Genomic DNA, 18,529 nt, shown 5'->3' on the forward strand with positions numbered 1-18,529 from the left:
TCATGTCTGCCTCAAATACCAGGCAAGAACAATTCCCCTCCCACTTGCAAATTTTCAGCCCTTTTTCCACCTGCGTCTACTCGCTTCTTCTTCTGTGAAAAGGGTGGGGGATGGACTCTGCTGATCTGTCAACTGGAGAAACAGTTGACTCCAATTTACGCAGAATAAGCTGAGCTATTTCCTGGTGCATTGGGGAACCATCTTCCAATCCAAGGAATACTATGGGAAGGGGGTGATTCACTCATTGCCAAACACAGCTTCTGTAGCCCCCTTCAGCTTCACAAGAAATAACAAACAGCAGAAAAGTCTTTTCTCAGAAAGAGAACACTGTGTGAACCCACATCTCTCAAGATCCAAGCCCAGCCCTGCAATCAATGAATCACACTTGTTTGTGGATCGTATTATGTAGTTCGCTGGAATTTCAAGCTCTTTGAGCACAGCATGTTATGCTTATATGGAAAATGGATGCACACACAGCTTGGTGGAAGCAGTATTTTGATTGATTCTTTCCACTTAATAAGAGGGGAATTTCAAAACTTAACATTCATTCACTGCTTGGTATGCAGGATATTCCTCTATTACCCATTACAACTGCAGTATCTTAGTGACCTACTTTTAGTAGAGATGGAGTTTATGCTGTGAGAATTTAGCACCAAATGCTTTGAAATGTCTACTGAAAGGTCTGTAGCCCACGTTATTAATGTGCATGCCATCCAGGCATGTGATAAGCAATGATCTTTATATACTAATCTCAGAGTGATGCAAAATGTAAATGGACCTCCAGCCTTACAGCAAGCCGTACCTGCAGAGAATGACTCTGTTGCAAAGCACTGAATATTAAGAGCCTGTAGCATAACATGGAAGAGAATGCTTTTCTCTACCAGAATCAGTTCATTTTGGTGTTACTCGGTCCCTGCATGTCTTTCAACACCAGAAAACAACAGCCCAATTTCAAAATAAAAGCTAGGCTTCCGTACAAAGATGAACACATTAATCTGGGAGACGCACTATGACCCCTCTACCCATCCTAAAAATGTCCAGTTTGTACATTTATTTTTACTGTTTTCTGAACACCTGATTTCTTTGCAGTTCAATGATACCAAGGACAGAAAAGTACTTTTCCAGAGACACTTTCCATGCCTCTGGTTGTGAGCTACGAAGCCTAGATTGGAGCGTGGGCAGCTTGACTCAATAGCTGTTAAACTCCCTTACACAAATAATAATCTTTTATAGCATTTTCAAGTTTGGAAGAGAAAGAACTGGCAAGGGAACTGCACTCCCTACCTTCTGGTTCCTTTGAGATGTACCAGGTTTATTAATTATTTATTAATAAATAACATAAAATAAAAATAAGCATTCAGTCTGCTATCATCAATACGAGGGAATTTCACTTTTCTGCCAACAGCTTCATCCTCCTCTCTCCAATCAATCCAGGCCTTAATTACTAAATAGAACAGATCCACCGTCACCACCCCAAACTTATAAATTCCAAGAAAAGTTACATTTCATTATGTTATATACACGGGTACATTCAATACAAATAACATACCTCACTGCAGAGTTGCACAAAAGAGGACTGATTACTACAAACGAGGGAGGATTGTTTGTTTGACATTGATCCATTCCTTGATGCTTCTTGTAGTGAATGCTGAGACAGGCTGGCACTAAATGTTTAGGATTGTGGGGAGCAAGACCAAGATGATGATGATGATTGATGATGATGATGATTTATACCCCACCCATCTGGCTGGGTTTCCCCAGCCACTCTGGGCGGCTTCCAACAAAATATTAAAAATACAATAAAACGTAAGACATTAAAAACTTCCCTAAACAGGGCTGCCTTCAGATGTCTTCTAAAAGTCAGATAGTTGTTTATTTCCTTGACATCTGATGGGAGGGCATTCCACAGGGTAGGCACCACTACTGAGGAGGCCTTCTGCCTGGTCCTCTGTAACTTCCCTTCTCGCAGTGAGGGAACTGCCAGAAGGTCCTCAGAGGTGGACCTCAGTGTCTGGGCTAAACAATGTGGGTAGAGACGCTCCTTCAGATATACAGGACCGAGGCTGTTTAGGGCAGGGGTAGGCAACCTAAGGCCCACGGGCTGGATGCGGCCCAATTGCCTTTGCAATCCGGCCCACAGACAGTCCAGGAACCAGTGTATTTTTACATGAGTAGAATGTGTCCTTTTATTTAAAATGCATCTCTGGGTTATTTGTGGGCCTTGCTTGGCGTTTTTACATGAGTAGAATGTGCGCTTTTATTTAAAATGCATCTCTGGGTTATTTGTGGGGCATAGGAATTCGTTCATCCCCCCCCCCCCAAAAAAAAATACAGTCCAGCCCACGACATGGTCTGAGGGAGGGTGGACTGGCCTACGGCTGAAAAAGGTTGCTGACCTTAATTTAGGGCTTTAAAGGTCAGCACAACACTTTGAATTGTGCTCAGAAACATATTGGGAGGAAGGAAGTCAGCAGACTTCCCTTAAACAAAGGCAAAATGCTCTTGGTGGGTCCTCTTGTAAGACAGGGACAAAGTCACTCTCTCCCAGCCTAAGCTGCTCAAAGGTCAAAATAGGGAAGGGAAGAGCAAGAACCCTGCATTGAATTTTTTGAAAGAAGGACAAGAGATAAATGTAGCGGATAAAGAAAAGCAGTATCTGTTGCATTAAAAAAAAAAAAAAAAGCAGATTCATTTATTCACTTCAACATTGTGGGTTGTAGCCAATGCTCTGTGGGCAGAAGTCCATTTGCACAATGGGACTTTCCTCTCCACTCCTCCGTACCTCCCCCCCAAAAAAAATCTGCTCCAGAGTGTCTGCTAATCCTCCAGAACTGATTTTGATGGCATGCAGGGAGCTAAAGGGGAAAGGAGAAGAGGGAAAAGTTCAATTCTGCAAACAGAAATATATTGCACTAACAGAAAAGTATGGTTAGATAAAAATTAATTAATTTATGACATATCCCCCCCTTACCTTCCTCAATAACATGTAACAACCACTCATTTCGCACACATATTGAACACAAAGCAAAATGCTCCAATATCCATAATAAATCAGGAAAAATAAGCAGAGACTTTAAGGGTGTTTTGAATATTGCAGAATCCAGCTACAATCTAACTCCCCAATGTATTCCTTGAGCTGCAGAAATGTGCTCAAACAAGCTGCAGACTTAGAAACAATGAATATGGTAACTAGGCTTAAAATTTGTCATGGTTTATTTGCTGTGCTGTATTGACTCAGGCTCTCATGTATAACACAGTATTATTTGCTCACTCTTCATTCACTGAATGATGTCAAAGCAAATTGAAGTTATATAAATATCATTAAGGTTGTACCACAAAACAAGACACAGAAAAGGAACAAAATATTCCATAAGACTACCTCATTTCGTACTAGAGTGTTGCTGAAGGCACTGAGATGCTAGAGGTGTTATCTTTCAGATGATACAAACCCTTATCAACCCCGCCATAGAATTATAGAATCAATCACAAAATCACATGAATAAATGCAAATCCATTTCTCAGACTCAAGGCTACCACAGAAGTATCCCTCCTTAAAAACATTCTGGCGCTATTTCATTTATGCCACATCTTTGGATATAGATTGATATTTATGTTTCTAAACTGAAGCCACTAAATACAGATTTCTACCAGGGACAAAGGTTTTGCTGAACTGTATTTGTACTTACGCTTAATTTGGTGCACTAAAAGTCTTGAGATAATTATATGGGTTTTGGAGGAAAGAAAATCCAGATGGATTTTTATTCATCCTATTTGAGTTCCACAGAAATATAGCCATGAATTTCCTTCCTTCTTTATACAAAGAACTTGCTCACAGAAAAGAAAAATTTCCCATACATCAATCATATAACTTAAAAGGTCTCTCTAGAATTGCTTTTCAAAAAAATTACTGTATATATGATTTCCTTATAAGCACAGACCCATTTTATTGTTCCTTGTTTATTTCCCTCTCTGGGATGGGGTGTATAAAAACAGTCTTGCAAAAAAGTGACTGATACTGAGCAACCATCTCAAGGAAGTGTTAATATGGTAAAAATGGCAAAAGCGTTTGCTGGTAATAGTCTATCAATCCACTCGACAATCACCTCCTACTGAACAGGTTAAGTGAAAGCAAACAACTGGTTTACTGTTCTGTTATTAAAATATTATAAAAACTCGCTGAATCAGAACAAAAGTCCCATCTAGTCTAGCATTCTGTTCTAACAATGGCCACCTAGATACCAATGGGAAGTCCAAAAGCAGGACATAACTAAAATAGCATTATTCCACTCAAATCCCCCGCACCTGGTACTCAGAGGCACCACACCATCATATGGGAAGTAATATCAAGCAATTGAGGCTAGTAACTTCTGATATAAAATGTTAATATAATGAACAATGACTAACACATATCTATTATATGAATTGTGTTATCATTTTTAATGGCTTCATAAAAATTATCAGGGTCTATTGTAGGAAAGCAATAGGAAAGCGTGAAAGAAAACCCTGACCTATATATTATATACCAATCAACCACTCTATTCAGGTATTATAAATGGATTTCTGCATTTTGAATCCTGAGACCTCAAAAACAAATTTTGGAGAAGTCAGGACAGAAATGTAAGATGATAGGACGATTGACACCGATGGTGAAAACAGCACATACATTACATTGGCTAGTTTATACACTAATTCATGTGAACGAGCTACACTCTGACATTTCTTCTTGGGACTTGTCAACTAAGCACTGGTTTCTTTTAATATATAGTATTATTATTATTATTATTATTATTATTATTATTATTATTATTATTATTATTATGTTTCCCCAGCTACTCTGGGTGGCTTACAGCATATCTAAAAACATAATAAAAACATCAGCCTTAAAAAGCGTTTAGGACCTCAACATCCTTAACATTCTAATCCTCAAACTACTTCCCCCCCCCCCAAAAAAAAATCCCAAATGAACTTAAGACCACTTCACAGTAAATATTTTGAGTTCAGTGAACATAAAGACATAGCAGCATAAGGCTTTTAACTTCTGTTTATAGCAGACTGGCAACTTACCATGTGGGACTTTCACAGCTAAGGAAAATAGACATTGCAGATTTCACCAAAGGGCTGTTCCACACAGCACACCTGATTGCTCTATGCTCACCAGCACTACATCACCATTTCCTGAGAAAATATGGTAAGTGTGGATGGCATATAGCCATCTGGGAATCCTGACTGGACCAGAGCTCCCCACAACTATTTAAAAATACATGCATGCTGTTGTCCACACTTTTAAAAGTTTGCTACCAAAAGCAATTGGGTTTGTCATGTAAAGTGCAAAGCTGTTCAGAGTGGAAAGCCAGGATATGCACACAAAACTGCCACTGCAACTCAACTGCAATAATTTCACAAATACTGCAAAAGCAGAAGAGCTGACAAAAAAAAATCTTAATTCTGCAGGGTGACATGAAAAACAGAAAGAGGAAAAGAAAGCACTGGACACTCTTTCTATTTACTAAAGCTTTAAACTTGTTTGTGCATCAGAGCTATTAGATATCTGGTGTTCCACTTGTTTTGGTAGTGTAAACTTCTTAGAATATGCTTTCATCTCTCTCCGCCTCGGCAGAAGGCCACATCACTTCAAATTATCTTCTCTTTTGTTTATGCCTGCGAATTTTTGTACTCCATGCTATTGCTTAACTAGCTTATTTGAAGCATTTTTGTAACATATGGGATTTACACCCCAATCCTCAAAGCATAGTACCACTGAAAACCTCCTGTGGAATAAACGAAATATGCACAAGTGGAAGAACTTGAGGATCAGCGCTATAGCTTGTCTGGAAAATAGTCTACTGATATAACATTGTGTTGTACCATATGGTATTTCTGATTTGTGAAAAGGCAGACTATTTTAATTTCCAGCACAGTAAGTCCCTTAATCTGAGCAAACCCAAATATCCAGCTAGAATCCAAAACGTAATAAACAGAAGGATAATCAAAGCCAAGAAGGTGAAAGTATGCTTAATAAGATACTCTCCCAGATGAACACCTCAATCCTTGTAATTTAGTACTGCAGAGATATTTTAGAGCAGTTGAAGTATTTGGGTCAACAAGTCTATCAGTCCAACAGGCAAGGCTCATAGAACATGCAATATTCCTCCAAATAGCAGACAAGTCACTCACCATCTCAGTGCAATCTTGATTGGTGTCGTAAGACAGGATGTGAACAGGTCAGCTGGCAGGTCAGGGATCATCGGTAACAACTCACTGGCTTCACATGCTGCCAGTTGAATGCAATTTTTCATTGAAGGAGGCAAGGGCATCTGAGCCAGTGGATGGTTAGGGTTAATTGCAGCCACCTTCATAGGAAATTAAAACAAACAGCAGTTAAGTCTTCCTACTGATTAACTACCAGTATCTAGAAAATCTTCTGGAAACAAAACTAGTTAGGAGATGCCAAAGCTCAGAGAACCATTCAACTCATCAACAATTAAATTACTAATGATACTGGTGTAGATTGTAAAGCAGAAATGAATAGTTCTAGCCTATCCAAAGGGTAACTGCTTATCCAAAGGATGCCTTCCTATACTCTTTAGTCATGGCACGGGTCATTTATCTCAAAGGCACTACCTTAGTGGTTGCAGGAAGGTGGCTGCATGAGCTGCACAGCCTGAACTTCTGCCTATATTGGCCACACGGGCAACTGAAAACCAAGATAGGGTTTAGAAATGAAGCCTAGGATACAGGCTGTTCAGGTGCCTTAAGTGGTATGTTATTTAATATAATATTTTTGTATTCTACCTACACATCTTCAGTGCCCAAGCTGGCTAATAGACAATAAACTATGAAGTTACAACAATACACAATAAAGCAGCATATTATAAATCACAAAATAAAATATAAATTCAGTGTTAATTTTACTTTGCTTTTAACAGAAGGGTTTGGGTTTGTTTGTTTGTTTTTGCATATTTTGTTGTGGCGAAGGCCTAAAAAAAGCATTAGGTGAGAAAGCATTAGGTGGGAAATGAGGAAAGCATTTAAAGATCAGTCAGTTGGATTGAATCCTTTGAACCCTCTTTGCTAGCACCATCATCATACCATAATGCCTAAGACCAATCCATGACGTCTCTACTCGTTTTTCCTTCATCACCCTGTTTTTTTTAAAAAAAAAATTAAATTTGAGACTATGATAATTTGATCCAATTTCCATTATAAAGACGTTGCTTGAGTACAAGTTTCTATAGGATGCTCAACAAAAGACTGGACCACCAAATTGGCCATTCAATGAACTACTGTAGATATCACCACCTCATTCATGAACAGTGTTATTATAACCTGAAGTAGCTCACAGTATAAATATTAATTGGCTGAAAATTATTATGAAAGAAAAACTTCTCTGTCATCATTTGAAAATGCTTAGAAAGAAACCATACTGAAAACCAGTTTAACAGCCTTTCATGAAACTGTCTATATCTGATGCACAGTGTCTCTCCGAGACAGTGAAAAAAGAAGTTTCTGGTATCTCATGGGATTTCTGGTGTTGAAATTCTGGCTGCAGGGAAGCAATTGTTCCAAATTACAAATGTGAGAAGAAATAGTGCTTCCAAACCTCCACAATGGAGATCAGAAATATTAATTAGCTAGGAAAGGTCTGTATAAACTAGCCCTTACTCATATTCATATGCAAATTAGAAATAAAAAGGAGAATTGCAAGAAGATAAAACATTATGCCTGAGGGAACAGGGCAGAAGGGAAAGAATCCTTATGGGAAAATGAATACACAGAGAGAAAAAGAAATGAAAGGTCTTCTTTAACTGCTAAGATTGCATGTAGGCAGTTTGTATGGCTCCTTTCTCAAAGCTCAATTTTAAAATGGGCCTTTGATGGTAACCAGCTTGGAAAAAAGAAAACGTTTTTTCGGAACACTCCACAGCAGTTGGTCACAGGAGAAATTTCAAAGCAAGTCCCTAACACTTCAGTAACCAGAAGAAGAGCCAACATAGTGAAACTACTCCAAAGCAGGAAATTGCTTCCCAAGGTCTGGATGACATCACTGGTATGAATTGAGAACGGTTCATTCCCTGTTTGCCATGAAAGCTGAGCCACAATGAGAGACAGAAATAACAGAAACGTCAAACAGCTTGCACATACTGATGTTCAAAACAGACTCTTATCCTAGTAACAGTGCTGTCATCATCCAACCAACCAGAATTCACTACAATACAACAGTGACTGAGAGCAAACAAAGCTAGGCAACGTGGCTATGCCTGCTTCCCAAAGGCCAAGTGCTGCTAACATTTTTGAGCCCAAGGGCACACTGGGAATTTTGAGAGTCAGCTGTGGGCGTCACCACCTCTGGTTGCTTCTCCTCACCCTTGATCAGTGTCCCTGCCCCACAGACAGAGAGAAAACACATTAACATGACTGCATACATGTTTTTGGTCTCGTCATGTTTAAATAGTAAAGGCAGCGCAAGTACCAAAGTACATATTTTTCAGTATAAAACTATTTTGAAAAGCAAACTTCTAATTACCCCTATACATTTAAAGAAGAATGCATCTTAAACCACGGTCTTTTCAGCAGTAGATATTACAAACCAGTGCAGTTACAGAAAAGTAAATATTAAACCTGCCAATTTAAAGGAGATAACTTACAATAATGGCTCACTTAAAGAATTAAGCATTTTTCTGCAATGTGCTTTTATATTACTGTTAGGGAAGTGACCCCAACCACACTTTGCTCGAGCTTTACTTAAATAGTTCCTTAACCTGACTTTCAAACAGTAACAAGTAGTGCTGTTCCATACTAAGCTTGTAATACAAAGGAAACTCAATGAAAAGTGACTTGTTCCTATGGTGAATATTCCACATTTACAACTTTGCAAGGTTCCGAGGGAGATTAATGGTGGTAAGAGGATGCTGCTGAAACTGAAGAATGGGATTTGGGTGAGGAGGTAGCTAACTTGCATGTAGTGCTATGTCATGTAACCCACACTGCACTCCACAACGGAAGCATACCTTTATACAGTCTTAAGGCTGCTCTCTGTACCATGTACCTCTTGAAGACAGCATCAGATTCTCTCACAGCTGATGCCATGGTTTCAGCCATGTGTTCACATGCGTACTATGTCAAAACTTGACAGTTCTGAAATCTCTGTTGAGGTTTTCGGTCATCAAGCCCATAAAAAGTTTATGCAATTCTATTTCCAGTGTCCTTAGTGGTCTTAACTAAATTCTTGGCAAGCTGCTGCTGATCCAACTTCTTCCTGTTCCTAAGCCTAGCTGACCTAGGTCAGTGGGCCTCCTTCGCAAAACTAGCGCTGCCTCTTCAGCATGTTTCTCAAGGACAGTGCACTTCTCAGGTTCTTCTTGTTCATCTATGATACCTAAAGATCCTGTAAGAAAGAGGATAATGAAATAATTAGAACCGAGGGTGCTTCTGAGATGATGGTAAGTTGTTCTCTGGCAGTCAGCATCCCAAAGATGACTTTAGATTGGGAATGGAGTAAGCTTACCTTGAGAGAAATCCCTAGAGCGAGTATGCTCCAAAGCAGGAATGGCTCTCTGTTCAAATCCAAAGGTGGAGGCAGGGGTTTGTCTGTCAAGGCCTGCTGGATGTCAAGTTTTGCTGAGTCAACCATCTGTTCTCCAGTGTTGGTCTTATCTGATAGCATCCTAAGTGCCAACACATTGTAGGTAAGGTACTTCCAGTGGGTTGCCTTCTTGAACTCCCTTTTCCCGATACCAAGTCCAGCAAAATATGCTGATGTTCCTCCTGAGTCTGCTATGGCTCTCACTTTTCCTCTTCATACTTTTAAGATAGAAGAATGTTGAAGTCTTCATTCTGGAGCAACACTGTAGACCCTATTGGTGGTAGAGCCCTTTGATACACCATTGCAATGTTTGACAGTTGCTCTTCTGATGTTATTATCTTCATATCCTCAGAGATAGAGCTTGGACTAACCTTGGGCTGCAGACATGTTGTCACCCTACACATGGTCAACCCAAGCAGCTTTGTCCACTTTGCATGAAAAAGCCAGGATCCAGGGGCACCTGGACTGCTTTTGACTGTAGAATCACAAGGCTTGGAGTTGTAAACGCAGAGGGACAGGAGTGTTAGGCAGTGTTGGTCTATGCAGAATTGGTAGCTCTCCTTGGCCAGAGAATCCTAGGGTGGGAAAACGGGTCTGCCTTGTCTGGCCAGAGGACAGTGGTGCAGTGATGGGGCTTGACTGAAGGTTTCCTTTGCAGTTGTTCTAGAATTAGCCCTCTGACACTTGATTGGGAACAATGTTGTCACTCCATGAGGTGTAGCACAGAGTCACATCTTTCTTGTCTATAGAAGACTGCTAATCACTGAAGAGCATCATCCTGGACCCCACTCCTGAGTGTTTGCTGTGGGTAGTGATTTCCTTCTTTCTCAAGGCATTCATTTTCTTCCTGCACTAGACAGCATTCTGATTGTATCCTTGCTAGCACATCTCATTGGAGAGCCAGATGAGCACAGTATCCTTCCTATACCAATGAACCAGTTCCTCTAGGACATGTGGAAATGGCCACTACCACCTTCTCTTCTATCCAAGATTTTGCTCTTAGCCTCTGGTAGGCCATCTGTTGTTGAGAATCTAAGGGTGTAAGGGACTGGGTTTCTTCATCCATCGTGGAGAGTGTCTGCAACTCATGGTATTTACAAGCCATTGCTGAGATTCACTGATGTGTCCTTGGGGTTCCCTTGAGTGTGTGTGTGTGTGTGTGTGTGTGTGTGTGTGTGTGTGTGTAAAACAACAAAAACAGAAAACCCCTACCAGTGGCATAGAAACACTGTTTGAGAAAACCAGAAACAAATGAAAGCTCACACCAACATCAGGTGAGGGGTTGTCAGATAACAGACATCCCTGCACCAAGTGAATTGTTCTCTAAGTTCTTAAACAAAAGATGCTAATTATCCTTAAGTTGCAAAGTGTAACCAACAGGGTATGAAGGGTGGGGGGAGGTGTCAGGCTTTGGTGCTGATTGAAATTATTCTTACCCTGCTAGGATTTCATGTGCTACTTTCAGAAGTACAAATGTTTTAAACCTTAGTAGTTTTAAATGTTTTAATGACTGCATTATTAATTACCACCACCCCAAAAGCTATTGTTTCATTTCCCTCTAAGCAGCTTTTAATAAAAGTACTTTTGGCTAACTATCATTATGCACGGTTCCATTGTGCACCGCTGCTTTCTTATTCATCCTTTTATAGATGCTAGCTGGCCAGAGGTCCCTTTCCACCACAATATGAAACTGTCTGCCTTGTGGGAAAGGGCTTGTCATGGAGAAGTGGAGCAGGGAAAAGCAACTGTTGTTAGGCAGAGTTCGGAGTAAAGTCTTCTTCAGGCAAAGCACTACAGAGAGCAGCTTCATCTTGGGAGTGGTTTAGTTTTCCATTCCTTTCTTCCTTGCAAATCTGCAGCTCGGCGAGCAACTTGAGTGCAATGGCTGAACACACCACACAGTTTACATATAATGATAAGCCACAGATAAAAGAAGCCAGAAATTGTAGGCCAACAATAAACCATGACTTATTATCATTGTTTGTTTGTGCTTAACAAACCATAGTTAAACAGCTAGGCGTGAGTCAGAAAATCAAAACAAACCATGGTAGAATAACCCTGGCTGAGTACTACATACAAGCCAGGCCATTATTGTTCTGATAAATCTGAAGGTGAAGAATTTGAAATAGAAGACACATAATAGGGCTGATTTGTAACAAGTGTATGCACTTATTACACATTAACCAAGATCCTATTATTCAAGTGAAAGTACCGTAATTATAAAAATAGGGACACACATCCATTTATCTGTGAGCAAATTAGTATCCCCCCACAGCTAATACTGTGCAATTCTAGCACTATTTGACCCTTGAATCAAGGGAGTCCTGATTCTTGAGTTTTTTTCTCACTCACCCAAACAACAAGCAATAGATATCACGCAGAGCAAAAGTTTTGCTCAGTAGATGAGTTAACAGACAAAATGAAGTTGAAAGCACATGCCATAAATACTGTAGTGACAACTGATGGATTATGCTACTAACAACATCAATACACGAAGGCACTTCTAGAAAGCACATAGCAATCCTAGCTGAAAAGTAGCCTATATGAAACCTGCTCACATGCCTGGCAGGGGCAAAACACAGTTCTGTAAGAGATTACCACTTTTATAAAGGCAACTCTCATATTACAAAATCAACACATTAACTACCCCCGCTAAAAGGAGCGGCACTTCTAGGTTTATTTTGTTATAGTAAAAGTCCTTGCTATTTGTAAATATGAAGCTACCACCTGATGAGTTTTTAGCAGTTCAGAATCTGGAGTCAGCCAAGTAGCTGTGGCATTTGAACTGAGAGGGAAAGGCTTTCTGATGAAACAAAATCAGCTGAGTAGCTCTGGGCTAAGATGAGGGAATAGTATTGCCAGCTTTCCAGGACAAGTGTTGACTTTGTCTGGGCAGCCTTCCATTGGATAGAACAATCTTCATTCTGAATATATAAAGACCAGAAATAATCTGGAGGGAGTTATACGCTTAAAGCACAGAAGCTAGCAGGACTTACGTACATTTAGATTTATTTAGACTGTGCATAGGATTGGAATTAAAAGCTATTTAAATACCCTTGGCTACTGTGCCTCAATTTTGCTGCTTCTCTAGTCTTTTTACTTTGCAGACTGCAGCAATTCCCCTTGCTAATCAGCTGACTGCCTGGCAGCTAATCAGTAGATCAGTGACACAACACACATCTGATAATCTCATTCATTACAAGTGACAAGTAGCAGAGATGTGAATGGGTCAGTGATCTAGCATACACAGCTTCACTCTATGGTTAGGGTCCAGGAGTTGTTACTATTTTTGCAAAGGACTCTTGCACAGAGAACATTAATGCTGGCTGTTTCTTAGGATTTGGGGTGTTTAAAGTTTAAATATTGTGTCTATATTACTACTGTATGCAGTTCTCTGCTTGGTGAGGAGATTCTCATAAAAAGCAGGTTAAACTTCTATTAAATGTGTTCAGTTTCATGCTGAGTTTGACTGGATCGGGTTGTTTCAGGCAGGGTCTCCATTTCACACATGATGTTTCCCACATAGGCAAGCACTGGTATTGCAAAACCAACATACATTAGTGTACAATATGCTCCGTGAAGGTGATACATGTGTATTCTGATGAGGAAAGTGCACTAAATTTGGAAAATGCAGCTTTCCAAGTGCATATTTAGCAAAACAGATACATGCGCAATCTTCACACAGGTGTATGCCAGGCACAAGGAACGTTTTTCTATGGAGGGCCACTGACTAATGAGAAAAGATAATGGGTGACTCTGAGCTGAAGAAGGGTGGCATAGGTTTGGCTCTATGCCTGCCAGGCAGTTGGAGCTACAACTACTCAACAAGCACAGGGGCTCCTCAATATGAGAAAAATCTATTTGCCTAGGGACAAAAACAGACTCAAACAATGCTTCTTTATTTTCCCCCCGGTATAAAAAACAAAAACAAAGTAGACACCTGAGACTCCACACCTATTAATGAACATGGTTTTCATTGGTGAACAAAACTGAGCATGTTTTTTCCTACACCAGTATATTGTATTGGCCCAAATAAGACGCATCCGCAAATAAGCTACACCTTTAAAATTCAAGGCTTATTTGTGAGTGCAGTCCGCCTCCCGGCTCTGCCGCCCTGAACGGGGGGGGGGGGGCAGGAACCCACATCTTGACACTACCACCTCCTGGCACTCCCGGCACTCCCTCCCCAAGCACCAGAGAGGCTTGGGAGCGGTGGGCAGGCTGTGTACCGTTGTCCCGCATTCCTCTCTGGGGAGGGGGAGCCATGCTGCTTGGCTAGCAGCCTCCCCTGCTTCCCCCTCGATGGTTCAGGTGAGGTTTGGGAGCAGCGGGCAGGCTATGCACCATGGCCTGTGCTCCTGGGCTGTTTCTGGGGGTGGGGGGAGCTACGTTGCTTTGCCAGCAGCATAAGGTCGCGAATATAAGCCGCCCTTTATCTTTTCACCGTCAGAATTTGGGGGAAAAGTGTAGCTTACATTCGGGCCAATACAGTACATATTTAGGAGAAAAATCAAGTGCATTCAGATCCTCTCACTTGTTGCTCTTTAGATACTGGCTTTACTGTGCTGTTTTTGTGTGTTCTGAACAAGGGAAGAATTGCTTATTCCTTGGAGTGATAGTGTCAAAAGTATTGGATGTGGAGGCTTGAGGCTACAATTCCCATCATTCTGAATGCTGGCAGGGCTTGGTGATTTCTCAGAACCGACAGCATCCTGATCTTCTACGTCAATGTACTAACAAAGGTAAAGGAGAACAATTTCTTCTTTCCAGAAGATGATAGATTAGGAAAATTCCACACACCACTGACATATACCGTAACAGTGCTCTGGACTGCAACTTCAAAGATTCATCAGTGCTGAAGACGGAAAACAAATCAAAACTGCAAATTTGATCTCATTAGTTCTGATCAGAAGCAGTTAGTCATGTACCGTACTTCTGGCTAAAGGAACAAGCACTCCCACAGTAGCATTTAATTCCCACACAGAGAAGGAATAAACACAAGAAATTCTACTGCTCTAACATAAAATACCCTAGAGACTGAAAAAAAGGACATGAAAATAAGGCTGTGGGGATGTGGGGAGACTAAGAACCTAAGGCTCATATGTCACTATTAATTTATATACAGCCCGAGCAAAGTCCTATGATATGCACAAATTCTCCACCCCACCCTCTTTCCAGCTTCTCTTGACATGTAATAAGGCATTTCAGATATACACAATTATGTGGGATGACACAGGAAGATTAAGCAGCCTTTTGTTCCAACAGTGCACTTGAGCAGCTCATTTAGCTATCCAGAATTATGGTGTGTTTACAGACACACTCTGAACTCAATGAAGCTAGTTAATTAGATAATTGAGAGCTATAACAGGGTGGCTTTAGTCCTCAATAAGCGCAGCCAAATGACTGGAACACATGCACTATTTATTGTCTGAACTGCCCCAGCACCTGCCTTGGATTCAGAGTCTTTCCCGGAGTCGTGCATTTATACATGCGTCTGGTCAAGCCTTGAGAGACAACACTGATATTCCCTGAAACTGCCTGTGTTCACTGATAAGAGTCAGCATGAACAGACCATATATCTAAAGTTCAATCTGGTTTTCAAATGGCCAAGATAAGTCTGAGGAAGAGGTCAAGACAAACGTTTAACAACAGAGACTGCTGCTTTTATTATTAATTGGACCACACAGCTTCAACAGTCATTTTCAGTTACCAGGGCAGTAAAAAAAAATCAGATAAAATAAAAGTACAATATTGAAAATATTAAAATAACATACAAAAAAAAACACAGCAGCAGCAATTCAATTACGTTCCCAAAATGAGCAATCCTTCCAAGCCGAAAAGCAGGCATAGGCAAACTCAGCCCTCCATATGTTTTTTGGGACTGCAACTCCCATCATCCCTGACCACTGGTCCTGTTAGCTAGGGATGATGGGAGTTGTAGTCCCAAAAACATCTGGAGGGCCGAGTTTGCCTATGCCTGCCTAAAAGGCATCGATGCAAGTGCCAGGTGGGCTTCCCTAGAGCAGGCGTTCCAAAGATAGTCTCTCTCTTAATTGCAACCCATCCAAGGGTGGCAAGGCACATTGGCCAAACCTCAAGAGGGCTTGGACAAAAGGATTATTGGAAATATTTGGAATCTGAATTCCAAAGTTTCATGAGCGACCTATGTCAAACATCATGGTATATAAATTAACCATGGAAATATGAAGTAATTAAGCAGTCTCTGACCTTGCTTCTGATGGTAGAATATATTGCTTATAAGCAAGGATACCATAAAGTTCCCCCCTAATAGGATTTTGGGTATGATTTCCAGCTGGAATGGAATGGTCCCATTTCTTGTGGGTTTGAGATCTGACCCGGGAACAGCATGGCCAATGTTCAGGGATGATAGTAAATGCAGTCCAACAGTGCCTGGATGCCACCATGGTGACTGTCCCTGTTCAACAGGATAAATCCACGCAAAATCTTAATGAAGGGCTGGGGACCCTTTTCTGTGGACGGACACAGTTTCTCAGGATACTCCTTCAGGGGTCACAGGGGTCACTTTTCTCTCTCATATGGACTGACACACTCGCTCTCTTTCTCTTTCTCTTTCTCTTTCTCTCATATCACTCATTTACTCATCCTCCCCTCCCAAGAGGCTACTTATTAGGGGAGGAATAGATTGCTGGTGTCAGAAAATTTCAGAACCATTTCCCACTCAAGAACTGGTACTGGCTGCCTGTTTCAATGGCTCATTTCATCACCGGAGACAGAAGAAATATATCTGAGGTATTGGTCTCTTGCAACACTGCCCTACTGTCCTATTAACTTGAAAAGGAAAAGAAAAAAGACGCCTGTACTGTTTGCACACCACTGAGTGGCACATTGCATCTTTTGTTTAGGGTCAGAACATTGCTAGAATCTTAACACAGAACTTTGGGTTGTCCACTGGGATTCTGTCAAGTCAACAAGGCATTTTATAAAAGTGAAGTCTTCCCTTCTGGGTGATTAGAAGTGGAGTAACAAGGAAGATGTTCTTATCTTTGGTTTAACAAAACAGTACAAAAATAGCTGAATTGGCATTTAACATTTTCAGAACACTGAACTGGCATTTCTGCCCTTCATCTTCTTGTCCCTCAGGAGCACTATTCATGCTGAGGAAGAATTCATCCTAATTGCAGCCTTCCCATTGATATTTAAAGACAAGAGCAAACATTCCCAACCTGCACCCACAGAGGAAGCAGCTTCTTTTCATAATGCTGACAGGAACATGCTTGTGGTATGAATTCAAACCCATAATGCAAAAATTGTTTCCTATGAATCATAGCAGATGATGTAGTTCTCAACAGAGAGAAAGGTCTACATACGTGTAGTCGATAGCTAATATGTGAGTGAAATTCATATTCCATTTACATGGGGGGGGTGAGCCTTAAACTATCACAAGTTTGGAAAACACTGGCCTATACTTATGAAGACATCTAAAATGAATAGAAGAATCCTGAACTGAAGAGGCCTCCCGGGCAGTTTAGCTCATTGATTAATGACTGTTAGAAGCAACAGAACAATCTATATCATAAGCTTCACATTGCTACTATTTCATATTTTTTAAACACCATTTATACAACTATTTCTGAACTGCCAGTTCAACACACCATCTGGCAATCCCTTAATCCCTACTACTATCACAGGCCAAAATTTTAAAAAGTATGTCAAATTACTCCATGAGTCGATAATCCAGTAGGTCAATCCCTTTTTAAAGGAACACAGAAAATAAATTTCAAACAGCACTGAATAAATGCAGCTTATAGCCTCCAGTCTCCACAATGCATGGGCTGCCTTCACCTAAATTAGAAGTATTTATATTTACCAAAATAAATATTTACAAGTGATAACCATGGACATGTTTTGTCTTTTTAATATCCGTTATTTATACAAGCAACCATCTGAACAATAGCCAATAATATTAAGCCTAATGGGAGGTGGGAGGGAGGCGGAGACAGACAGGCATTTCTTCTTTTTAATTAAAAATAAAGTACCAAGATCAAAATCTAAGTTAATTATGAAACCTACAGTGCACTTTTACATTGTTGCACATTCGGCATTTTTTTAAAAAGTGCAATCCGTGATCCACTTTTAAAAATTGCAGTGTGCATTTTTAACAGGATATGTAACATTTCTTATAAACAGTATACTCTGAAATTGAAAAGCACATTTCTTAGCCAGTTAATCCACAGCAATACTTGGCATGCAAAGGCTGAAGGTTATTGCAATCTAAACAGGCACCAAGAGGGAAATGTTGGATTAGCAGCCAGAGAGCAAAGGTTTTCCATAAACAAAGCAACTTACAAAAACCAGTGGATTAATATTAAAATGTTTTTCATCAGGCAATGTATAGATATTGTTTATCCCTCACCGTAGAAAGGATTTGTTCCCAGCTTTACAGTAGGTCAGCATCAAAGGCCGCACACATTTCCCTAGTTACAGTGGCTGATCAACCAAAGCCCCTTTTGGCCAAATCCTGCCCTTACCTGCCTCATAGATGGACAGGTGGGCATAGCTTTCTCAAAACAACCTGGCAGGCCAAATTTGGCCCACAGAGTGAAGGTTGCCCACCCCTGATTTACAGCAATGCTCTACAAGAGACCAAAGAGGTTACTGAAGTACCTGAGTCACTGCACATCTCTAAGATTTTTGTGTATTTTAAATTATAAAAGGATTTGAGAAGGAAAACTCCAACAGATAAGAAGATTATAGATAAATTGTGATGGACTGGAGCACTAGAATCATTAAGTGCTGTTACACTATGCCTACAAATTCTATGGGGAGACAACAGCCATTATTAGGTAGAAATAAAAAGGCAAGGAAGTCAATAAATAAACATTTAGCAAGGACTGGCTTTGGGGGGGAAATGTAGTTTTGTTTCAGTAAAATATTAGAATCATGGACAACCTTGATAGAATCCCA

At 40.4% G+C, this 18,529-nt stretch overlaps 1 protein-coding gene across 4 annotated transcripts in view; it reads right to left on the reverse strand.

Moving 5' to 3' along the window:
• Positions 1-18,529, reverse strand: part of RPTOR (regulatory associated protein of MTOR complex 1) — a 314,753-nt gene that overhangs the window by 183,622 nt on the left and 112,602 nt on the right. For all 4 annotated transcript variants that reach the window (XM_077924087.1, XM_028714738.2, XM_077924086.1 and 1 more), the window contains exon 6: positions 6,175-6,350. In XM_077924087.1, coding sequence (XP_077780213.1) covers positions 6,175-6,350 — 176 coding nt within the window. The remainder of the gene's footprint in view (positions 1-6,174; positions 6,351-18,529) is intronic.

The sequence above is a fragment of the Podarcis muralis genome, chromosome 2, assembly GCF_964188315.1.
Source record: "Podarcis muralis chromosome 2, rPodMur119.hap1.1, whole genome shotgun sequence".
NCBI classification, from domain to species: domain Eukaryota; kingdom Metazoa; phylum Chordata; class Lepidosauria; order Squamata; family Lacertidae; genus Podarcis; species Podarcis muralis.